This window comes from Anser anser, assembly GCF_964211835.1.
Source record: "Anser anser genome assembly, chromosome: 8".
NCBI classification, from domain to species: domain Eukaryota; kingdom Metazoa; phylum Chordata; class Aves; order Anseriformes; family Anatidae; genus Anser; species Anser anser.
Window position 1 is genome coordinate 23,775,843 of NC_139728.1, and position 26,143 is coordinate 23,801,985.

Consider the following 26,143-nt stretch of genomic DNA (forward strand, 5'->3'; position numbering starts at 1 on the left):
TATGGAAGGTCTCCACAGGAGGAATGCGCTGCTGCTCAGCCCCTCTGTGCCCTCCTGGATGCGGTCCCCAAACAATAGTGCAGTATTTTCACAGCAGAGGAGAGAACTGTACCGCTCTTATTTACCAATGGGAATATGGAAGAAGCATGAAGAAGCTAAAACCTTGTCCCAGGACCAACAGGTAGGGCAGCAGCAGAGCAGAAATATGAACATAGGCCTCCTAAGACCAATGGTCATGTCTTGAGCTCTCCCCAGAGGGCATGCTTTGCACAGCAGAGTGGGATGTTCGGCTGAAGCACAGCCTGATAACATTATGTACGACCACTTCCCTAGTTATGCTGGAGCCTTTCATCTATGAAGACTTCACATTGTCCTGTGTTTAACCTTGTGCTAAATAGATAATTTATGACCACACTAATTCTGAAAAACAAAGGGAAAAGCTGCAGTACTATAGTTGAAGTGAAGTCTGGCAAGACATCCCGCTCTCGCTCCACAAGAACTTTATGGCAAAGCCTAAAACGGTTTCCCAGGATGTAGTGTGTCTGGCATGAATGCCTGCCAGGCAAAACCTCGTCTCGTTTAATTAGCTCTCACAAATTTTCACCATCCTGCTTTCTCAGTGAGGTCTAAACCACAGTTCCTGCTGTCCATGCACCATGGGGAGTGAGACACCGAGTCCAAGGCCGCTGCTGGTGGCCTGGTTGTGAAAATGCCTGATGGAAATTCATCTCACTAGACATTTGAAAGATGGATGCTCTGGCGTTGGAGCAGCTCAGAGTGCTCAGCTGGAGTTTCTGCTGGCCTCCAACTCTCTCTTTGTAATATTTTCGGTTTTGCTTGCTGGAAAATGACTTGTAAGAATGCTCTTGAGCGCCAGTGTTTGGAACCAAATCTGTTTCCAGCGTTCCCAAATCCTGGGATGCTCAGAGCTGATGTGCTGACTCAGATCACTGGAGGCATGCAAGCTAGCGAATAGTTCAATCCGGTGGTAATGAGATCTGGTAGAATTAGACCTCTGTATGATTTATTCAGCATTTTGTAATCACTGTAGTGTTAATGTCATCCATTTGCTCCCAAACCTCTGTTTGGAAAAGAGCAAGGCTAGTCAAAGGAAATGCCTTTCACCCTTACAGTATCAGCCTCTTTTCTTTGCAAAATGAATGGTTCCAGATCTCTGTAGAGGTGCCTGGCAGTTCAACCGAATCCTCTTGAATTAACATCTTTATTCCTATCGATCGTTAGGCAGTTTAGCCACGATACTTCCCAGTTCCCTGCTAGAGACACTGAAATCTTTTGTAGAGGATAACAACAAAACTCAGTCAACAAGTGTTGAGATAAGAGCCATGAAATACTGACATTAAAACAAACAAACAAAAAAAACACCACAATTTTCAGATAATAGTAACCGATAGGACTTGGTGGGTAACTCCAGGTTCCCAAGGCTCACAAACACCCTCATTTTCCCTCTGTACACTAGAAAGTTTTCACTAATAATTCCTGGAAAGCATTCTTGTCTCTTGAGCCCTGTGGTCTCCACCGCATAGCTTTTTCAGGGCCTGCTCTGTCATGCTTTAAACCTTGACAGAATATGCTATGGAGGAAGAAGGCTTATGGCTGTGGTAGTTGGGAAAGCCCTGTGCAACGCAGCAAAATACCAGAGACCATAAGGGAGCATCATGGCTTGCTGCAAGCATACAAAGAGCTGGAATGCTCTTTCAAGGACATATTGGTGGATCAGGGAGTTTGGTTACTTTGCTTTGTTTCCTGCAATTCATTGGAACAAGAGCTCTCCAGAGACATCTTTCTCTGCAGTTGTCATATGAAGGCAAGGTTAACACTCAACAATAGTTGCCCTCACTATTAAACAGGCTTGCCTCCTGCATTAAGTCACAGATTTGGGGCTTCTGAGGAGAACTATTGTATTTCCTTAATAGAATGCTACAGGCCATGCCCCAATTTTTGAAACACAAGCTTTTATTTCCCCCTCTGCACTCACTGCTCATGATCAAGTTGGTGTCGTTCCTTGCTCCTGCCTATATTGCTAGAAGTTTTCCTTGACTTTTTTTTTTTTTTTAAATCTGTGTCCTGCACTTTCATAGAAAAAGAACGACTGCTAAAAAATCCATTAACATGGTTTGGCCACAGTCCAAAATTTCAGCTACCAAGAATGTTAAATCCTCCATCTGTTTGCTAGTTAGATAATGTTACCTTTGAGCTTTCCTTTGGCTGCTAAAGACACTTTATCTGCCTTAAATGTTGCAGAAAATTACACTTTAGGTCAAAGCCTGTGTGCCATTAAATAAGAGGGGGGAGGGAAAATTTCTCGCTATAAATTTCTACCTTTAGTCCCTCCTAACTTTCCATACATTCAGACATGGAGAAGTCCAGAGCTGGTGTAATCATATTAATGACATGGATAATTGATGATGAATGATGGATACGTTGAGCTAGACTCTAATCCACTCTTAAATATTTGCTTGACTTTTCAAAAATCAAGGGAATACCCTAAAGGGAAGGAAGTTCTTTCACACAGGAGAAACTAAGCAGCTACGGTGTGCTCGAGCGAACATTTGGCTAAGACATTACTCCGTGCCTCAGCTGGGGAATCAGGCTGGGCAGCGAGGCCCAACGCGCTCTTCAGTGCTGAGTCCTGGCTGTAACATCCATCAGGTAAGTCCAGGGAGAGGTGACCACTGCTTTTAATGACATGATTCCATAGACGGCAGGCCAGGAGGTGACCTTGCACAGTCTCCCCTCCACCATCTACCTGCTTACTTCTCATTAAAGCTGACAGGACACACAGTTGGTCACCTCCTCCCCAAGGAAAATATCGGATGTGGAACCTGCACGATTGACACCCATAGGGGTTTCCCTCATGGCTTCAGCTGCCAGCTCCCTACGCCTGGGACTTCACCAGACAGCAGGGGTTGCTCTCCAGCCCCTTCGTAGCCTTCCAGCCACCTCTGACCCCACTGAGCTCCTCAGCCCAACACAACAGGTGCCTTCCAGATGAGCACTGGAGATGAAAATCCACAGCCGCTCAAGCTGTCTCCTGAACTCCCTGAGGATAGCACAGCCTCCCTCTGAGGAAAGCTAACAAGGAACCAGCTAAGCATAACAGCAAGGGGCACTGACAGCTACTCATCAGGAAGGACTACACCAAGGCCCCGAGCCCACCGGAATGCTGGCTCTCCAGCTGGCCTCCCTCCTCCTGGGCTGTGAGGCCTGTAGGACACGGGCTCTTAGTTTGAGACAGGAGGTACAACCAGCCTGCTCTCATTTCACAGCTGGGAGGAAGGTTTCCTTCCAGCCCTGTGGTGATAGAGTTTCCCAGCATCCAGCCAAGTTTCCTCAGCGGCAGCTGAGGGACTTCAGTTTTAGGGCTAGAAAGAGATTTCTAGGCACAGAGCCCCATCTGCAGAAAAATCAAACTGAACTTGACAGCAACTGTGGGAGGTCAAGAGAAAAATGACTATGAAATGGTTGGAGTTGTCACTTCATTAAGGAACAGAGAAAGCACTGATGTAAGCATGAAAGGCGCAGGCGGGGAGAGGACTAGAGAGACACTAAAAAGGTCATCCCTCAGCTTGAAGTCACAGGTTCAAATCTGTCCTCATACAGAGCAATCAGAATTCATTAGCCACTGCGGTAGCTTGTGACTGCAGTGGGGAAGAGACCTGAATAATTTCTAATGGAGAAAGATCTGTAGATGAACAGTCGTGCAAGGAAGATAATTGCCCAGTCTGCCTGACTCCAGGGTAAACACAGGGTCTCAATTATTAGTAGTCCAATTGAGTGTATCAAATACATGAAAAGAGCAAAGAGAACACGTACCTAGAGCGTATAAACCCTTCCCTAACTAATAGGCCAGATTCATGTAAATGACCACAATCGGTCCCGCTCAATCCACAGAGAAACCAAGCACAGTTGCTACCATTGACCTAGGAAGTGTGAATGAACCATTTGTTTGGAAACAGATGAAAGGAAGTGTGCAAATGAAGCTTGTCTCCATCACCACGACAGATTTACTTCTTCAAGTGGCCTCAAGTAGCCCTGGAAAGGAAATCTGGAATGTTGTAACATTCATAAATATTTGAATGTTCTGTCTTACCTTGAAAACAGGCAGAAACCCTATCCTAAAGAAAGCACTCCCGGATTGAACAGTCATTTTGTTAAGCGGGCCGTGACCTGGGGAACTAGGTATTGGTGATGTTTAATCTGTATCTATATCTATGCACATGTACAAACACACGATAAAATGCAGTGGTTGTCCCAACAAAAGCCTAGGAAGCATTTGAAAACAAACCCAGATCTAAGCTTGGTTACTTAGATTTTCAAATGAAGCTTTATAAGGTTCAGAAGCAAACCAGAAATACTTTAACATGCTAGGGGAGACAAATCATTATTTTTCCTTACTTCTAGTTACCCCAGCAAGCTTCACTATTTTCATTAGAGCACAGTGGCTTAGGCTTCTCCTTTCTTATCTAACACCAATCAGACAGTTATGGCAGAGTCCTACCTTACATTCACTTTCCAACTAGCTGCCACAGCAGAATTTGAGAAGAAAAACAAGTGTTTGCTGAGAGGAACAGCAAACAGATATTTTGAGACACATCATATAAAGCAATCTGCAGTTTAAAATCGGTATCATTATGTCGACCAACAGAAAGCCCTTCTGCATGTGTTAAGATGGAGTAAATCTGTACCTGCTGTGCTGCTGGCAACTACAGAGCAAAACAAAAACAAACAAACAAACAAACAAACAAGAACCAGAAAACCCCACACAACTTGAGGACTTTTCTTCTTGAGATACTGAAGCACCAGAAGATACCCACTTAACACAAAACTCCCCGCGTTTGGTGGGTATGAACTGCATAAAGAACTGCAGGGTTTAGTTGCTCAGCTAATTAAAGACGCTTTTTTCTTAACTGAAAAAAAAAAAAAAAGCAATTGGATCCACAGGAGATTTCCCCTACCAGCTGGTTCTGAACACTTTGGTACTCTCTCCACTGGGTATAATTAGATTGCTATAACCTAAACAGCCCTTCCAGTCCCATCATTTTAATGTTCCCCAAGGTGGTAAACAGCATTAAAGCCTCATTCCTGTAGCCTCTAGGTCAAGAATTATGTACAACTGTAGGTTATATCTTGAATGCTTTTCCTTGTGACTACAGAATGAACCACAATTAGTTGACTGAAATGCATCATGAAGCCTGACACACTCTGGCTTCAGTCCTTCAAAACCATATTAGCACAGGATCTACTTCCCATTCTGCATAGTATGACACAGACTGTAATGGAGCCATGAACCAGAATTTGGCCTTCATGCCAAGCAATGAGAATAATAAACAGCAATGACAAAAATGAAAAATCATTTGTCATATCCCCCGTTGTTTCTTTTACGAGGAAAGACAATACGCATTGCATATGTAAATGTACGTAGACATTGATTCTTCTTGTTCCAGTTCAGAAACTATTTCAGTAAAATAAATAAAAAAATCAAAAAAAAAAAATTCAAGGCATTTGTCATGGGCAAACAAAACCAGTATTTGCAAAATTACTTTGGATCAGCCAAATGTATTATGCATGCTTCCAAGATAAACATTTTGTTCCTGAATTTCAAGCTTTCTCTTTTAAAATATTCAGAAATTTTCTTTTGAAAAAAATAACAAAAATCAAGGTGTTTTTATTTTGAATGCATCAGAAAAAAATTTTAGGATTTTTTGAGATTCAGAACATGGGAGAAACAATGTATTTCAATTATTTCTTTGCCACCCTTGACCCAAATTGGGTCTACAAAACTGTATAGTTTTAATTGAAACAAAATGAGATTTTGGAGCAAGAGAATTAGTTCTACTTTCAGCACAATTATGCTGTGTGAGTAGCACTGGGATTGAATCTGGTTACTTTTAGGAATTCTCTCTACAGTAAAGGAAAATCATGCAAGTTATCCAAAGCACTGAACGTGCATCAAGAAATAGAAATAATGAGCACCTTAAATCTAAAACTGATTGGGAATAATTTAAGAACACCAAGGAACAGAAACAGCAACACACTAAGAACCGGATAAGCCCACTGCTACATTAGGAACTTCAAAAGCCTTCCCTGAAAAGTTTAGGATTATGTTTTGCTGCTCTGTAGAAAGGCTTTGTTATTGCTTTCAGCCTGAGAGGAAAGCAGCAAAGCTTTTCAAATGCTAAGAGATTTGCAATGGAGTAATAAGCAGGAAGTAAGAATTATTATATTTTTTTCCTGGAATTGGCAGAGTCAAAAGATATGAATGTGGAGAAAACCTTCTTACAACTGCTTTTGCACATCGATATATATATATATATCATTTACACATACAAATGACTTATATATGGGTATGTGTGCATATGTAAAATGTGCGTGTATGTTTATGCATACACACACTTAACAGAAAGACTCAAGTGATATGAAGACTGACTGGATTCTAACAGCTATTGGGATTGACTGGATTCTAAACAGCTATTTTTCAGTATTTTCCTTTGCTGAAATGTCACTAATAAAAATGACACCTAACTCATCTTTTGCTTCTGACAAAAGTAGGCATCAAAGAAAGGTGAAGATGACTGAGAAAGAAGTGGAAAAGCTATAGCTGACCTAAAGATTAGAGAATCCTATGAAGACTTTTTGATCTGAGCAGGAAAGCATTTCAGAAGTGTCTTACCAAAGACATGACTTCACACAATCTTTTTCACAATTAACCTGATGTCCTCCTGGTTTTGCCTAGTGCTTCTCCTAAAGGCATTCTGTTTTTACCCCTAAGCCAATTAATGCTGAAGGAGCATCCCGTCTGTCTTCACTGCTGGCCAATCTATACCCTTTTTTCTTCTGTTAACGCTTGCTTTGAGCTACAGAGATGTTCTTCCTCCCTTCAGTGTCTTCCCGTTTGTAGAGAAGATATTCCCTACCTTTCTTTTCTTCTTGAAGAGAACTGTGAAATTAGTCTTTTTCTAGGACTTTGGTTCTGCTATCAGTCAGAAGCTGCTCATGGACTAAACCCTTTATATGTTCTCTCTCATACCAGTGCTGTGGGGACATGGAGGTGGAGAGCATCTTTGCTGTGAAGATGCAGAAGTTGTTTTTATAAAGGGTGATGTGGGGAAGAAGCTGCCCTAACTGTGAAAAAACAGTGCCTATCTGCTGAGCAGTAAATTGAGGAAGAATGGCAAGAGGTCTAAATAAGGGATACGATGCCAAGCTAGGATGCACTCGATGAAAATTTTCCAGTTTACAAAAGAAATTAGACAAAGTCAGTGCCTGGAGGTGCAACCCGTGTTATTTATTTGTACTGTTTGTTACTAACAGTAGTCTGTTCTCTAGTCAAACTTAAAGATCATTTATAATTGTACATGGAGACTGAAGTTTGCTTGCCCACATTTTTAACCTCTGCCTCATGTAAACAACTGCTTGGAGGAGATGTTGAGATGGAGTAATCCAGCCTCCTTCTGTTGCTCTGTAGAGCTCCAACCCATAGCAGAGATGATGGATATCTCAACTGTTGTTTCTTATTAGCTAGAGGGGAACATAAGATTTATGAACAATGCTATTGATGGGACATACAGTATTTTCACATGGGATTAAGGAAAGTTAGTTCATTAGCTAGATTTAGGGAGAGGGAAAAACAAAATGATTAATCAATGGAAGACAAAAAGGAAATCATACTCAGTCCAGGGAACATACATATCCGGAAGGCATATGTTCTCTCACTTAAGCAATTTTGCTAAACACTCACAATTTAATTGAACATGTGAGAGAATTCTGCAATAAATTAGGCACAGACTCAGAAATGGAGATTAAATCCATATCTGAGAAAAGGAAATGCATTTAAGTTTCAGTTTTCTTGTACTGTTAAAGTACTTGATATTCCAAATCCTCTTTTTTCTCTCAGTGCTATTTACTGCACTATAGACTTCAGGCAAGCAAACAAACTGTACTAAGGATACAGGGGAGACAAAGAAAATTCAGATTTAGGTCTTTTTTTTTTTTAAATCCATTCAGTTGACTTTGGTTGAATGAACTGGTTTGGAATAAGTCATAGAAAGAAGAAGAATATGGGATAGAGTACTCACTGAATGGAAAAGATACTTAGAAAAGTGAGATCATCTGTGGTGGTCAGTATGACATTAGAGAAAACAATCATATCAAGAAAAAAATAAATCCTTTCTGAGATTATTCAGCATTAGTTGGTAAAACTGAATCAATTTACAACAGTAATCCAAAGGAGATCAGAGATCAAGCTTCTGGTTACAGAACTAGAACTATACAATATTCACAGGAAATCTCAAATACTTCAGAACTGACTATCCAGAAAGATTTTGAAAAGTAGTTGTAAATGGAGAATCATCTGTGATTGGAGCATTTTCTAGCCAAAAAAAACGGGATTGGTAGTGAGCCCAGCACTAGTCAACATTTTCATCCATGATTTGGAAGTTGTTCTCAAAACACTGACGATGAAGTCCACATGCACGAGACAGACTGTCGGCGATGTGAATTATGAAGACAGAGCCCTTCGCACAGAGTTGCCCCTTCAAACAAGGCATGCAGGAACACGGCCAGTGCTGAGAAGGACTTCTGCAGACAGGGCATACTGGCTAGTGCCCTCAGACAACGAGTCTGGACGTACACCAGTGACCACAGACCCAGGTTCCTGGTGTGCTGCTGTCCTGGGCTGGATGCAGATAGGAGCACAGCCCAGAGACCCGGTGGGCTGGTCCAGTATCCGAATACAGTAAGACTAAAAGAGGACCACTATGTATAGCTCCAGTGACCAGCCATGAAAACAAGCATCATCAGGAGCAGCATAACTTAAGAAAACCAGTTTTGGCAGGCTGTTTCCAGTAGGATTTTTGGATGTCTAATAGAGGCTGAGCACACATGCTCCAGCTTTTCCCTCAGCAGGGCAATAATAGGATTTCCCTCCCTTCCTGGCTGTATATTCTCAGGTAGCATGCACAGCCTAAAGATTTTTAATGCTTTTCATGTCTTTGTGAAATTAGTCAAGGGTTAATGGGGAGAGGGAGGGAGGGGAGCAGACAGACACATAAATCCACTTTCAGTATACCCACATAAGCCTTGTTTTCTTAAGAAACCACAAATACAAAGAAGATCAACAGAATAATTCAAGGACCAGGAAACAGGCCTCACAGAAGGAGATTTAAGTAGTTTGGTCAATTTAGCATAAGACATAGATGCACTGACTGCAGTTACACATATCTTTGCTAGGAAAATTAGCAATGAACTTGGAAAGATTAATTAGTTTAGCAGAGAAAGGAACAACCCAGACAGAAGTGACATAAGACTTATTCAAAAGAGTAGTAAGGTACTTCATCTATTTAATTTGCCAGAGCAAGTAAAAACCATTGCAAGAGCTTATCAAAGGGAAATGGAGAGAGATCCCCAATGTCTTTAAAACCATTTGGTGTTTGACCCCTTGCTAAGTCTTCCTTCCTATCCACCCCTTTTCACCCTCACACCAACCCAGCCAGCGAAGCAACAGCCTGGGGATGGAGGATGGCCAGAATCAGCCCCATTCTCCTACAGAAAGCTCTGTTAATACTCAGCACTGCTTCTGTCAATACCATTAGCTCTTTCTATTATGTCAGTGGGAGAAGGATCAGGTCTACATCATCTTCCCAGGGAAACATTGCAGAAACAGTACTCTGCTAAAGAATGGCTTTGATTTGTCACAGAAAAGGCCTCTCAAACTGACAGTTTTCATCTGAATTTCTTTGGGCAATGGGGGAAGGAACATATTTTCTCCTCCAAAAGCATTCAGCAAATTTGTACTCCAGTCAGCTAATTTTATTACTTCTCATAAATGTCTGTTCCTGTAATGCTCTCAAGGTATTTTCATAATTCTACCTTGGGAATTACAAATCAGCTTTCTCTTTGATAAAGTAACCTGCAGTATTTTATTTTATTTTTTATGTTATGAACAGCTGAAAATGTATGACATCCCATAAAATGTCTGGGTTAGGCCTTTGAATATGGCTTCTTTTAAGACTTCTTTTAGCATTGAAGCAGAGAAATACAATCCTAGGATTGCATTCTGCTAGTCAAAAAGAGGGAAGGAAATCCTTAAAGCCAATGTCTAGAGTGTCTTTAAAGCTGTTTCTCTGTATTCCAAAGGGATCCAACTTCCATTTAATTAAATTTTTGTTTAAGAAAAAGGAACCTGGATTATTTTATTTACTTATACATTTTTGCAGAAGTTTATGATGAAGTATATTAGAGAAGGGAGGGGGAGAGGAGAAAGGTGCTCCCCAAAGACAATGCATATTTAAGTAATGAAGTATTTAACTACACAGCCTAAAAATTCACTTCATGGCCTCAGAGACAGAGATACAGCTTCACTCACATAGCAACAACTGCATGCAAAGGAAAGAGTCCTGTACACTTAAATAAGCCAGGTCGCATTTTCATTTAGTTACCTCTCCAAATCACAGGCTGGGGAGCATCACAGAGGTACTCGGCCAGTTTTCTGTCATGCGATTGTTATGGGAATTTTGCAAGGCTAATTTTGGAAGAAGGTTTTTTGATCAATTTATACCAAATCCTGATTTAAGGCAGTAACACATCTGTTTGTAAATAGGAAAGGTTACAGCACAGAGAGCCAACATTTCTTTTACTACATTTCAGGACATAAATGATACTCAGAGGATTTAATATTTTAAAATCAACAAGAAAGCCATTTTCCCCCAGCAGCCACTCTAGCCCAGAACCTAGCCAGTATCTCTATGCTTGAAGAAATAGGAGAAAAACACATATATCACAGATTAACATTTTTCACCATATTCTTCCACTCTCTCTGCTTTAGGGAATTGCTGAACCAGAGGTTACACCTCTGTCGTAACTTTAATGAGCCACTGGTGAAATTGTCTTTTATGAATGTGTCAAAACTTTACGTGTATCCACTAAAAAGAGAGCAATTAAAAAGCAGGTCACCAGTGCCCTCGTTCTGTGACATGGCTATCCCAAAGCAGTGATGGTCTGCATGTCCTTCTCTTTTGCTGAGGTTTGCATAAACAATACAAGGGATACAACTTAGACGGACGAATAGTTTTTCAAGAAAGCTTGAAGACTCCAGATGTTTCGCAGTCTCAGATCCAGCAGTTACTCCCTCTTTTTTTCCAACCTACAAGTCTGGTGCAGGACCTACATTATTTAAAGGCTTGCTACTACTACTATTTTCCTTTACAAATGCTGTAGATCCACCCAGATCTCCTTGGGTTAACATCATTAAAAAACACCTGTCTGAAGTGCAAAATGGAGTGAAGTCTCTGGCATCACACCTGGTTTTCGTGAGTCTACTACACACTTGCAAGTGGAACAAGTGGCAGTGGCCTTTAGTATAAGGCCAGAGAAAATGCCAAAGCCAGTCCTTGAGGTTTATAGCAAAATATTGTAACCACTCATGCATCTTGCCTTGCAAGTCACTGCTGCCAACACAAATGAGTTCATTTAAAGCCAACACGAAACTCCTGAAGCCCCCATTTGACCTGTGGAACCAGCCGTGCAGAAAGGATGTGTAATCACATGAATCTTCTCGGGTAGTGCAGCCGCACTCCCACCAACACACACCACGCCAAACACAGCACTTCGTTTCAGTAGAGTCGATGGGATTCCTCACACATCCAGAGTTAGGCACAGCAAGTGCTTTGCTGCATCAAGCCCTCATCAAGCACCCTGAAAGTCAGACAGCACTGAGATAGGCAAATACAGGGATTATCATCATTCACACCACCTCCTACAGGTCTGAGCGAGAAAGCCAGCTCCTCTCCAGACAGGGGAGGAGAGGGCTCGTCTGGAGGCAATTCAGAGCATCCAGCGTCACTCTCAGCAGCGTGCATTATTCTACTCTAATAAAGCAATCTATGCCCCCTTCCTCCTTTTTGCACTAAAAGGGCAAACTAAGGATACACACACACTGCAGTCTGAGAAGAGGCCTGAGAATGCTGTCAACACCTGTTCAGATAAATGCCTGCATATGCCGAGCAGGTTAACAGAGCATCAGGTTAATAAGGCATCAGGTACTCAGCACCAAGGCACGCTGTCTGGAAGGCCTCCGTATGGATGAGAAGCTTGTGGAGCTGCAAAGACAACATGCTCTGCATTGCTCTGAAGCGTGCTTTTTAAGAGTGATGTAGACATAGCCTATAAATCTAAGTTAACCCTGTAAGCCTGGAGGAGTCAGAGTCCAAGACTCAGTTCAGGACTAGGAAGGGCTTTGCAGCATTAGCTCATTCCAGCCAATATCAAACCTGTTTCTCGAAACATTTGTGTAGATTTATGAGGCTCTGGTGGGTGGGAACTTGAAATAGATACCGTGCTCTTCTCTTCGATGCTAAGATGATTTATGCTGCCAGGCAGCTCTTCGGCACAAAGCCAGAACAGATCTATCAGATGTAACTAACAAGTGTTGTAAAACTGTGAGTAAACCAACTGCAACGTGAGCATCGGTTCCATGAGCACGTGGGCCCCAATGGGGAACAACAGGTGCATAACACAACCACTAGTAGGAAGAAAAACAAAGAGGTACACACAGAGACAAATTTAAGTGGCATTCATCCCCATAAATCACCGTGACAACTACAATTCTCACCACGAAAAAGAATAAAAGGAAAATAAGAATGAAAAAAAAGGGAGGTATGTGCTTGAAAAAAAGAAGTGTCACAGCACCTCGAACAACGGAATTGGAAGCAGCCGTGTTAATCCCTCATGGACTATCTCACCATAATGATTATTTATTCCTTACAAATGGGAATTCTAATCTGCTGATTTTGTGGTTGCATTTTTGTGGCTTAACATTCCACATGTCACAAGAAACATCGGCCTCCCCACCCTGCCTAAATCCTCCCCAGTTAAATTGATCACATGTGTGGCACACAAATGAAAAGGCTACATGCAAACATCGCGCCTTTGATGGGCTGAATTCTGTTTATCCTCAAGACAAGAGGAAGCCCGATAGTCACATCTTCACCTGTGACTTTCTTCCTAAAATGCCACTGGAATCATTTTGTTCACCACAAAACCAAAACAAACCCATAAAATCTGTGACTTTATGCAATTATCCTGAATTTCAACAACTATTTTACCAAATATTCCTGTATTTAACTAAAACAAGAAAAAACTAGACAAGATTTGGATTTGATTTGAGTCAGGGTGGTGCTCTATTGCCCCAGCAATAGTGACCCACAAGCTCAGTTTCCTTCAATGAATCCATACTTTGCCTGCCTAGAATTAGACAGGAGATTCAGAAGACTCCAAAATGATGAGAACCGAAGGTCAGTACCATTCAAAACCTTTCTAGCAACTCATGATACTGAGGCACAAATCCTATCAACCCCCAAATCCTACAATTCCACAGATTACTCTGTGGCAATTCCTTCTCTCAGCGGTATCCAGACTTGCCTCTGCACTGACCAGATGATGCTCAACAACCTCAGAGGGACCTTGCACAGAAGTTATCCTTCTGTGGAACTTGCTTGGCAGGGAAAGGCTTCCGCTTGATTTGTCCTCAAGCATGCGGAGCAAACCTCACTTTGGCGTCCTGCTGATGGAAAGCCAATTTACCCTGTTGGGATGAAAGGCGGAGTAGCACAATGCCTGGCTCTACCTTCTCATGACTTCTGGAGTATGAAAGAGAAAAATCTGTTGCTCTTAGGTTTGGCGAACTAGCTTAATAAAATCCAGTTTAATAAAAAACAGTAACCCAGAATTGCAGAAGATTCATGAACTGACATCCCCAGACATGCTGCTTGCATGTCTGGTCTTTACCACAGAGTCTGGTGGCTTTCCTTAAGCTTTGAGTCATGTCAGATGCACAAAGCTCCAAAGCCAGAGAAGAGCTATGGTTCAGCACTTCCCATCAGGGATCTGTTCTCAAAGGGTACACGCACTGCTACACAGAAACAGGCCAAGCAGCTACCCTGAGCACCATGTGCCTGGTCGTCCATGCAAGGTACCGGTCAGCTCATGAAACTTGCTCCATTTTACACTGCCTTAAGTATGGTGTAGGGGCACGGGTCTGGGGAGGTCCCTGCTGGGAGCTGCTCCCAGGCGGCTAAAGCACCTGGTTCTGCTGATCTCCAGTGCTATCCCCAGCAGGCACCCTTCTGGATAACATAAAAACCAGCACAGCTGCTGCTCACCACCATGGGACCAGAGGTCCCTAAAGGCATGAACCCATTCTGCAATCTGTGCACCAGGCACACAGCCCAGCATCCAAACAGCCTTCTCCCCAGCTCAGCACATGGCATCTTGTATACCTGTGTTCTTGTAAGCAAAAAGATCTGCCAAACCACGATGGTGAGCTCTGACAAAATTGACACCAGATGCATCCTCCCCAAGTCAGCAAGGACAAGCTGAGATTGCTATCCTGTAACGTCTTACAGCTGGAGGCTTCATCAGCATATGACATTAAAGTACATGTGATAAGAAGGGTGTGCCAAATAGCTAAATTGTAGCCTTCCTCTAACATACCAAATAACAAGGCAAACTCGAGCTAAATTAGAAGACAAACAGTGGATTAAGTAATATAACAATTGTCATATGTATTAAATTTGAATTTTTTACTACAGCAGGATGTTAGTAATGAAAACAATCCTTTAGCTCCTCAACTTCATAAACCCACAAAACAAAGTGTGTTCGTCAGATCTCTCTTTGTCCTACCATCTAGTGCATGGCTTGTAGCAAGAGGCCATGTGAAAAATGGGAGTAAAGATAAAGACGAGTACAAAGTAGGTTAAAACACTACCAAATTAGCTGTCTGCATTCAGTTACATCAACAAGAGCATTTCCAGCCCAGCTGGCACTCAGCTGCTAGAGGAGGTGGAGAAAGATGTTGAGCCAGAATCTCAGTAATTCATTGATTAAAAGATGCACTTCATTAGAACATTCTGCTAATAAATTCTACATGGTTTTCCTCTTACAAACCTAAACAACTATTAATTTTATAACATGCACTGAATCTGCATAACTATAGAATATTTTAAGCAACATTTTTCTGCTGGGAAATGCTGTTTCAGCTCCAAAACACTTTGCAGAAGATATCAATTTTGACAGATTTACTGAAAGAGAAAATTCTGATTTGATGATTTGGAGGTTGTCGTATTGTTAGAATTGTCATCATTTCTTTCTAATAGCATTCATTTTATTACTTTTGACTGTCATGCCTTATTGAAATATTAACATCAACGTCAAAATGATTCCACAGATCATACCTTTACGTGATGACTAATCTCTTATCTTTATTACTTGGCAGTGTTTGGTCACCATCAAGGGGGAAACACAGTAGGGTTTCCACTGAGGCTCATGTTGGGGCAGGCTGGAATTTTTGTTCCAAAACCTTTTAAATGTTCCTTTTTTTTGATTCAACTTAGAGTACAAACACATTTCTTCCCCTGGAAGAGAAATCTGACTTTTCAACATCCTGCACGTGTGGTGATGATAACGGCATTCATTTGCACTGACTTTCAACCACTGTCTTGGAAGGAGTTTAGAAAAGCCCATCGAGAGCTCTCCTCCGGTGGCACAGCCACAGGGACTCCCCCGGAATACAAGCCAAAGCTGGAGGATCCCTGCAGTTTTAAGTCCTTTAATAAAACTGATTGAAAGGTACAGCACATCTCCTTTACTAGGAACTTACATATAAAGTAAGGACATTGCAGCCTTTTAATTATTACCACTACTCTGCTACACCACAGTAATTCGCTGAAGCTAGCTTATAATTAATTTAATTTCAATTTATTTTTTTAGCCCAGATGTTTTTGTTCATCCATGCTGCCTCCAACAGCCAGGCAAGAAAACCTCCTTAAGCAATACAAACAAAAACAACTAGTCAAAATATCTTTCTGAAATTATTAAAAAGTCCTGGTTTTAACTTGGACTTGACGATCTTAGAGGTCTTCTCCAGCCTGATTCTATGATTCTAGGTCCAGGGAGTTCGCCAGATTCCTGAGAAAGACATTAGACAAATGTGCAGTCGCTGGGGAGATCTGCAGGAGTGAATGGGGCACCACTCAGTAAAATTAGGTCCAAGCAGCTCCCACCACAGGACCTTTTGTCTGAGTAAGGATGCGATGATGGGAGAGCACTGCTGGTCTGCTGCAGCAGGAAGAGAGTTGCTGTAGAAAGGAAGATGAGCACACAGCAAACAGTGAGGCAAAGCAAAAATAAAATAAAAGTAACCTTGAATCTGCAGCTAGCCTGAAAATGAATTTTCCAAGTGTTCTTTAAACCACCAGCATTATTCTTAGGCACACGTGCCACAGAATATGCCATTTTTCAGCAGAAAGATTTTAAATATATTCCTTATTTCCTCCATGAAAGCTTTCCCAAGAATCTTCCCCCAAGTCTCTATTTCAATGAGTTATCAGCCTTCATTTTTAGTTTTAGAAAGGGGAGTGGAAAACAACAAAAAAACTTTTGGGAGAACAGTTTTTGTTATGTATTTGGAAAAAATACTTGGATTCAAAGAAAGCAATTTTTTCCTTTTCTGATTTGTTACAGGTTCAAAACATCAACTGGTATGATAGGAAAGCTGCTCTGCAGCTTCTAGAGAAAGCTGTGCTTTTAAACCAACGGGCCACAGGATCCAGTGGGAGAGAGACAGGTATCCCAGAGAAAGATAGAAGTATCTGCTCAGACTTCTGTAAGCAAATTATGCACAAACATCTGTTAGTGAAAGAAAAAGAAATCACAGCAAACAGATGTTCATGATGCCTGAGAACATTGCTGTAAAGCTGCTGTTCTTCAAGAATTCCAGGCATTTATCAATTTGTTATTAGCTTGCAGAGGCTGAAAGCACTTGTGGCATACTCCATTGAAGACCTGGGCAGAGTAACCAGATCCAGGGCCATTTGCTTCTGGGTTGCATGGTGGTGGTATTTGTGCGTAAGGAACTCACCGAAGTTTCCCACTACCCAGATTACTCTACAAGGAGCTGCCAAACACTGTCCCCAAAGCCCCCTTTTCACCCCAGAAGTCTGGGCATAGCAGAGCTCACCATTAATCCCTCCATCACACCACAGCCCGCTGAAAAAGGAGCCCACTAAGTCTGCAGCCACAGATAACCGCACTTGAGCGTGGATTATGTCCTTAAGAGTTTGTTTCCTGGCAGGATTTGCTCCTGGGTTTTCATATAACAGGACAGAAATTCAGACAGACTTGAGGCACTGGCAATCACGTACATGATACAGGTGAAAACACCCAACAGACCAAATAAATGCTACATGCCCTTATGGTCAAACCAGGGCTTCTTCACCTCTGGCACAGGTAATGGCTCACACAACAGAAAGCGGCACTGCAGGGCCAAAACGAGATCTGGAGTTTTCTCCCCTGCTTCCCTCCCCGCAGACTTTGACCCAACTCCATTTGCAATGGTGAGGAAGGGACAGAAGACTGAAAACAAGCAAGAACTCTATTAACACATGCAAATGTCGGTAAGCTAATGAGATTCCAAAACTACCTCAACTCCCAGAAAGAAATTACCCAAATCAGGTCAATCTGAATAATAATGAGATGACATTTTCTCCTCATGGGAGGCCACAGCTGAAGCATGTGAAGCTGCTCACAGCCCTCTTGTCTGGATGACCACATCAACCTAATAAACTTCTGTTACATCAATATTGTTCCTGTCATTGCACTTCGCATAATTAATTCAGATGCAATCAGGATGGAGAGCAAAACAATCTCTGCAAGCGCCCCCCCCAGCACTGCAGTCATGCTGGCATTTTAAAAGTGGATTTAATCAAATGTTAATCAGGCAAGAGAAAGTTCAGGCAGGTGCAGCTGCAAATAATCCAGAAAGATTAAGGATGTCTCAGTGGCTGATTATCCCGCAGCACGGGAAACATGCGCCATGAGGAGGATGACAATCTGTTTCCATCTCCTCCTTTAACAAGGGCCCTTGTAATTGCCTGAATATTTATTTTTCCAACTGGAAGTATGCGAAGCATTTTGCAATATGTGACTTTACCAGCTCTCTTCTCCTTGTCTGTACAAAACAACTCAAAGTGAAAAAGTGACCTGGTCAAAATGAATTTGTATGAGCATTTTTCCCTGCGATAACCTTTTTGTATTATTAATGAAGTTCTATTATTAAATGTTATTTTCCCCATCCATAACTTGCTGACAAGATTTTTAAGTTATAGCCACGTGAAGAATGTCCATGCAGAACTCGTGTTTCAGTGAATTCCCCAGTACATATTACAAAGTAAAACCCTGACTAAAATCATACGATTTTTCATGATATGGAAACAGGACAAGCAGAAACCATAGACACAGAAGCATGATGATTCAGCTGGTGATAAAGCTGGGGAAAAAAGCACTGACCTCTTTTATGCTCACCATATTTTTTACCATCTGTTTCTAGTATAAGAGTATTTATTTTCTTTTAGCCCTAACTATCACATAAAGAAGTTCTCTCCTTAAATACACATGCATGCATATCTGATTCTTTCATGTAAACTTCGTGTTGAGAGGGGAAATCAAAAAAGTCATGAGCAGAAATCATGAATACTCCACGTCCAACAGTTCTTTAAGCTTCAGAGGCCCACAGATAAGTTTTAAAGGGAAGAAAAAGCAGGTTGGCCATGGAAACATTCTCGTAAGTTCAGCATCACTACTGAGGCAGATGCATTGACAGAAGAGCCTCTCTGTTGCTCACCCTGTGCCAGAATTAAGTTGAAATTTAGCTCCAACTGACCCACCTGGAAGTGACAGGAGACCACCCTTGGTTTGAAAGCAAGCTGATGGGTGATGACTGCCAATTCAGGCTTGAGCTTTAGTGTAGCCAACTCTCTTTAAAGCAGCAGCAGTGGACTGAGCGGCCTAGAGCAGACCTTTGAACAGCCTGTAACCACAGCCTTTGGATACTCATATCAAAACCAATCACAGGATCACAGAGATAGAGGAATATGGGACACAGAAAAGTAACTCTATTTTTGTGCCCCCCCCCCCCCCCCCCCCCTTAGTCTTGGTAAAAAAAAATATTTTGAAGAGGAAGATACACTATACCAGAAAGGTCTCGTTCCTGCAGGAGTTCGAGGTAGGCGATCATGATGGTTCATTCTACATAGTGACCTCCTATGGCTTAGGGCTGGACCCTGCTTCAATATTTTGTTAATATAAAAGCCCCAGTGAGTAGACTGGCATTTCTGGGTATAGTTCGTTCTGGTTCTTGAGCTAGGAAAAGTTATGCAATGGATACTGCCATACTTTTGCTAGCACCAAGGTAGGAGCTTTTAAGAAGCCTGGGCTCCTGCAGAAAACAGGCCAAGCGGAGCCACTGGCAGAGCCTGACACACAGATTTTGGGTGCCTGGGGCAGCCCGAGTCCCTGCTGAATGTTTATCTGCTGCATCAGTCAGGGCTTAGGGACCTTTTAGCTTCCGGACATTATTAGGGCTGGTCTATGTCACCAGCTTTACAGCCCGCTCCTTCGGCTCGTTATCAGTCCTAGAGGGAAATACCAACAGAATAACTCCAAGTTGAGCTGAGGCTGAGCAAGAAAGGCTCATTTAGCAAAAACGCTGAGGGAGGGAGGGAGCAGGGCTGGTGGGGGTGTACAGACAAGTGTTTCCATTCAGATGCCAAAACACACGTGAACAGACAATTTATTTACATTAGCCATTTTTTGGAAGAAGAAATGGGAAGGGGGAGAGGCTGGCTCCACTGTGGATTCTCATGTTCTGTCTCAGCAGATGTGAGCTGTCGGGCCCCGTGCCGTGTCCCCTTGGCACCATGCCACCGCCTGCTGGCATAGGGCCACCAAGTCCTGAACGACACACCGCGACCGCGTGGAGCCCTGCCTTCTTGCTGTAGGTCCACCCCACCTTCCACCTCCTTTCACCCAAAGCCCCACCACTGGCTGCCGAGGCCAGGCAGGAGGAGGTTGGCTGGAGGACAACCACGACCTCCAGCTCAGGTGGAGCTGGCCTCCTGCCTGCGGTCTGTAGTGCAGAACTATCAGGCTTCATCCCAAAGGGGCTCTATGTGCTCCTCACACATCTCTGCAGGCCAATTACAAGGGAAGCAGACATGAAAGCGAGCACAGGATGGAGGCTGAGGCACGTTTACTGAATGGGAAGCAACAGGCTTGAGAAGGGATCGGCAGCCCATCGGCCACACAAGTAGCACTGCAATGAGTAACCTGCAAACGGCCCTGAAGTCACACCTGGACCTCAATTTGAGACACTTCCCTTTCAACAGGGCAAAGAAAGAGGCAGAAAGCACATCTACAAATGATCTAGAAAAAAGTCCAATATCCACATTTACTTGAAAAAACTCCTGAGAAATTGCTCAGTGGCCCAAAGAAGGTCCAGCCCAGAGGAACAAGCTATGCTGCAGAGATGGTGGGAGTCTGTGCAAGTCTGGCACAAGCTGATCTGGGACATGTCACAGGAGGGAGCAGCTCTTTGCACAGCTCTCATTCAGAGCAGCTGACTAAATAGTGCTATGTGGCTGCTAATGAAGTGCCAAGACGTGAGACTGATACCTAGATGCCAAAGGCTTCTCATGGGCCCAAAAGGATGAAATTAGCTTTTGATGCGTACTCGTGAACTAATTTTGATTTTACAACATCACATATACACAGCTCAAGATGAAAGATTGTTCTACAGTTACAAACCAGGACTGCTCATGTTGGTATCCCACTAATGGAGCATAATACCTCCAACTGAACTTCCTTCCCAAAGTACATCCATATTTTTGATCTGGCAAAGATTTTAATTTTTAGCAAATGACATTATTACCTGGAGTTCTATCTGCCAGATCTTGTTTTCAGCTTGGAAAACAAACAAAAAACTCTTCAGTAGAGAAAAATCCTCCAAATCCCTAACAAACTTTGAATTTAGTATCTGAAACAAGTTCTGAAACAGTGCTCCCTGTTTGATCTCAAACTCGGCTGCACAAAAACCAGGATCTCTGTTCTTAGGAGAGCTTCTTGTAAATCCTTAGACCAACAGGGGACCGGGCAGGTGAGGTAAGTAAATTTTTCTACATGTATTTTTCCCTCCATGTTCCCCAGACTCAAAATACTTAGGGCTCACAGTCTTGTCTGGGGGTTAGTTTAGACACATACTGAAGTTGGAGAAACAGCTGGCTGGAGCCAAGGGAAACCAGAACAAATCGATCTGGAAACCAGTGCTGTAAGAAGTCCTATCATCCACAATTGTGGTAAGCCCTGTGAGCATCCCTGTTGCCCGATGACCTGGGGCAAATACTGGCTCACCCCATGTCAAGCTTCCCTGCCCTATATGCAGCCTTACTGTGGACAGGGTCCTATTCAGATGCTCAGGGCCATCCCAGTAAAAATGTCTTGTTTTACAACAGGAGCTTGTCTGCCGAGAGGTGAACTTCCACTATAGCCAACTGTACATGCACTGGCTAAGAAAGCAGTCCCTGCAGTAATGCCCATCAGAAATGTGAAATACTCACCAGGCTGACCAGGGTCTGCACTTTTAGCATCTCCCAGCACACTCAGCTCCTTATAAAACCAAGAACAGCAAGTCTAATAGCAGAAGTTCTTATCAATCTTAAAATAAATTAGTTAGAAGGACAACTTAAGAAAAGTTTTAGGCACACACCTCAGTCTGTCTTTATCCAGCAAAGCCCGTGAGCATATGTTAAACTTTAAGCCGCGTTTCTGTCAAAATGAAGTCAAGTTGAAGGTAAGCATATGTCTAAAGTGCAGCAGGTGTTGAGGAGAGTCAGCAAAGGGGGAAAGGACATCTGTCCTGGGAGTGGAACATGTTTCACATTTTATAGTCTTTCAAGACCTCCAGACTAGCAGGTCTTGCCTCAGATTCTGGCTACTCCTCTGCTACAGTTTATAAATGAATAATTGCTAGTAAAATAAAACTGCTGATTTTTTTTTTTTAAACTTTTTTTCCACAGCTGCATCTATTACCCAAGTGTACAAATATTGCATTAACAAGATCACCTGACTCAGCTCTGTTTTTTATCACAGCAAATGTGTTACAGATCTATAATCAGAACCATGCCTCTCAACATGATTTGTGGGACTCTTAACTGTTTATGCTAAAAATAGCTTTTGTCTTTTAAATTTAGCAGCATCACAACATCCCACGAGATTGCTCATGTTAGATTCTTGACTGCATTCATGTCCGTGCAGTTATTTGAGAGGTGAACAAGAGTTTGAGCTCATGCTTCATGCTCCTTGAGCAGGCTGCAAGAGCCTACCCAGGCTCTTCTTGCTGTCCCCGGGGCACAGCACAAGTTATGTTGTCAACTTTTAGCTGCTTTCTGTGACATGCGAAGTGTCTGTCAGGATTAGGCAAAGCCCACCAAACAATAACTATTTTCTGCCACAACAAACTAAAAGAAATAGTACTGGATCACACTAAAGGTCCATACAACTCATCCTCCCATCTCTGTGGATGGCCAACGCAGATGTCTGGTGAAGAACACAGAAAATAGAAGAGCTCTGTAGGGATCCTTTCCCCCTAAACTCTCACAGCCTCCAGCCTTTTGCAGTTCATAGGCTTCCTGAGCCAGGTGATGTCTCTGGATTCAGTAATCCTCAGTGGATTCATTTCTGATCCAACATCAGCCATAGCTGGGTTGTCCATATGAGCTTTTTTTCCCCCCAAAACTGTATCAATAATGCCCATCTGGTACTGCAACTTCAGGGAGGTGCAGGTATATCTTACTGAGATTATATTATTGTATATGTTAATATACGTATCTTAATGTCTTAGAAATATATATTTTGTTTGTGGGAGGGAGGATGTAAAACATCAGCTGTGTGCAGTGGGAGGGGTGAGCAAATGGTTAAGGCCAGAACTGGACTTCAGAACACCCACGATCTGTTCCTAAATAGGCCGCAGGCTTTCTGTTGTTGCTTTGGGCATATTAGTACAGTCCCTTATCTGTCAACTAGAAAGAATTATGCTGTTTTGGTCCCCCTGTAAGTTCCTTGGGATACACCAATTACCAGCCCTCACTTCACCTAACTTTAGGTTTTTAATCATAGCACTTTACTTATGCCCTATTCTAGTCAATGGAGAGAGGCTGACACAGAGTGAGATAAATCTCCTGAGAGAGTTATGCCTTTCTCCAGAGAGGCAGACTTCCTACTCCTGAAACATAAATGAAAAAGCCTATAATCTCTTGATATTTGATGAAATTACTGTGCTAAAGTACCTGGAGTCAGCTACCATGATTCCAGGTCTTCACATTTAAAATAATGGGCTAATACAAAAAACACTTTTTTTTAAAAAAAAAAAAAAAAAAAGGCCCTGAACGAGTATATCCCATCTGCTGAACTACAGACAGGAGTAACTAATTCAAATATGCATTCATGGCAATGCTTGAGCATAGCAGATGTGAAACCCAAAGGCCAAATGCATCCGGATGCGAAGTACTTGCCTTTCTAGCATCATGTTCTGAGTTTCCCATCAATATTCTCATCCAACTCTCCCTCTGCACATAGGTTACAGCCCATGACTTTCACGTCAGTTACATTTATGTTATAGTAACTGAACTTCTGAAAGATTTTATTGGTTTAATAGTACTTGCCAATAAGCACTGTGGCACAGTATAGGTTCTTTCCAGCTTATGTGTACAGTCTAATACTATATTTATGCTCTGGGTGTTTGTTTTCTTTTCTTTTTTTTTTTTAATTGGGGTTGGGGTGTGAAGGCACAAAAGAAACAGGGCAGTGAAGGTAATAAAAGAGGGAAAGAGGAGAACGATGGGATCTAAAATTAGTTACTTAAACATTCTGTGTGTAACTGAATAGTGGTTTGATAGGGCTGTCAAACCTGACTTCTTCCTGAAACCTGTGCAAATAAATAAGCACATAAAAGAACTAATAGAAGCCTCAGCCCAGCCTGTCAGCACAGCAGCTCCATCATGGCAAGAATATATCATAAGAACTCATGAGCTAGTTTCTCAGCAATGCTCTGGCTATGATGCAGAAAGAAGAATTTAGCATGTGGCTAATTGCCTTTCATCTAAAAATCAGATTGCAAAGTGATTTTTCAAACAAGAAAGTCAGAGATAACAGCACAGAAGAAACTCAGATTAGATGTCTTGATGAGATTAATCCCACTCAGCATTAGATGTCTAACTACACATTAGATGTCTAATTTAAGCTGATTATATTGGTTTCTTCTATTATCAAAGGAGGCAGTGAAATGCTGACAGAGGTTCATGTCTGGCATCTTAAAGAACTGTGGAGAACTGTGATGGGTGAAGTAACTTTGGAGGAGCACGTTTCTGCTAGCTATTGATGAAATATCTGTAGCTAAGTCATTTGAAATAAATCCATTGCAGAAACAGTTTGTGCATCTCCATCAGTCCAGAAGTCATAAGCAATTCCATGAATCACAAATGGTATGAGGTACTTTGCTAACATCTTACACATACTGATGATTTGTTAGGGTGCAGTCTCACTCAGGACTGAGCTGTAGATAAGAGACCTAGGGTGTCACAGTGCACCAGTCGCAGTGACCAGTTCTGCACCAAACTGTCAGACGTGCAGCATGAGCTGAGCTGGAGGGAAGTCTCATCACATTGAGAACTGATGCGTAGCAGACTACACACCAGCTGGATGAGGAAATAGCAACGAACCAACAGCATTTAGGGCTCTACATGTTAACTGAATCCATGATATTGTATACACCTGTTCCATGGTCAGAAGCACTGAACTAAGGGGTGACCAGATCCTAATCTCAAAGAGGAGAAAATCAGGAATGACTTCATTTAATACCTTTGAGTAACTATAGGATACAGCTGGCAGAAGATATCAGAAACAAGCCATCTACCTCTTCTCCTAAGCGATGAATATTCATTGCCCTAGTCAGCTTAGATCCGTGCTGCTCTGGCAAGAGCCCAATTACTTTCTGTAAAGACCATGTCTAAAGCACAGATTTACTTTATATTCTCTGCCCTGCTGTTCATCTCTAGCATAACTTGTTTATCTCCCAATATATGTTTTGCTACAGCCATAAACTTGACTTCAGCAACAAGCATCTGAGCAGTGCTTGGATTGGGAATTATAAGCAGGCATGGCAAACAGCAGCCATCTGGCTCAAGTCCCAGCACTATTCCATTCGAGCAGATCTGTTCTTTGGTGGCCACTTAGAGTTGTATTTTATTTATTTAGTGCTGCTAAACCTCATCTTTATTTGTTCATGTAAATTGCCTGAGTGGCCCTGGACTTGGAAGGGAAACACATTTTTCCCCCCCTAACAAAGAAACAGATGATCTCATTGGCAAATGAGACACATACGGCATTGTGTTTACTTCAGAGCAAGTTCACTTATGAATCAAGCCACTTGACTTACCAAGCTTTTTTCCCCCCTTTTCTATTACGGGGAAGCCTCTGTCAATGAGGAGGATGTCCGATCTTCACCTCACGCCATTCTGCATTCCCCTGCTGTCGGGGTTGCTGCCTCATTGCCCCGGCGGTGCCTTTCAGCACGGTGCTAACAGGTCACTCCCTGAAGAGGTCTGATCCAGCCGTAATGCATGCTGAAATCAATAGGGTTCAGTTCCTCCTAATGAAGGCATGAACTTACGAGACAGTCTGTCCCTTTGTGCTCAGTGAAGATGTAAAAGCTTTCTAAAGCTAGGCACGCACTGAAATTCAGCCAGGTTTCAGAAATGCTGTTTAAGGGCTCCGGCCTTTTGAAAATCCAGTCCTCAGCAGTCTGGTTACTGAGCACTTAACTTTGATTTGAGTAAAGAGACAAACTATCTTACAACTTTGGGTACTTGAAAATCTAGACCTTGGATCCACATGTACTGAATCCTAAAAAGAGCAATGCCGTGTAATTAAAACGTCTGTGACAGGTGCCACCCATATGCTGCTGCTCTTCTTGGGGATGCTCTACCCATCGCTGTCCTCCTCCTGCAGGAACTGCTCCAACCACAAAGCAAATACTCACTTCCCTGTATTAACTTAAGAGTCTGGACTGGACACAAACTTCTGTTTCACACCACATTCAAAACGAATCTAAGCCATCAAAGAGCTATTTGCCAAGGAAAAAGTTAGAAGTCTCGCTGCATAAAAATATTAATCCTACGAGGATTCCCACCCCTCCCTGGAGAACCGATCCCTTATTTTCCTAAAAGAAGTCCCCATGAAC

At 42.4% G+C, this 26,143-nt stretch overlaps 1 protein-coding gene and 1 long non-coding RNA gene across 9 annotated transcripts in view; both read right to left on the reverse strand.

Moving 5' to 3' along the window:
• The window catches only part of TRABD2B (TraB domain containing 2B), a 286,541-nt gene that overhangs the window by 67,372 nt on the left and 193,026 nt on the right, over window positions 1-26,143 (reverse strand). The window contains exon 5 of one of the 8 annotated variants that reach the window (XM_083845617.1): window positions 4,044-11,712. The exons of 5 other annotated variants lie outside the window; for them this stretch is intronic. In XM_083845617.1, the coding sequence (XP_083701743.1) occupies window positions 11,693-11,712 (20 nt within the window). In that variant the 3' untranslated portion in view covers window positions 4,044-11,692. Of the gene's footprint in view, window positions 1-4,043; window positions 11,713-11,732; window positions 16,152-19,032; window positions 25,527-26,143 lie in introns of those variants that run through there. 2 more of the 8 variants (XM_083845614.1, XM_083845616.1) reach the window with 2 other exon arrangements.
• LOC310903059 lies at window positions 16,938-18,976 on the reverse strand. Its single transcript, XR_014587249.1, has 2 exons — window positions 17,291-18,976; window positions 16,938-17,155 (listed from the first exon to the last, which is right to left on the reverse strand). It is a non-coding gene; the product is annotated as an uncharacterized lncRNA (long non-coding RNA).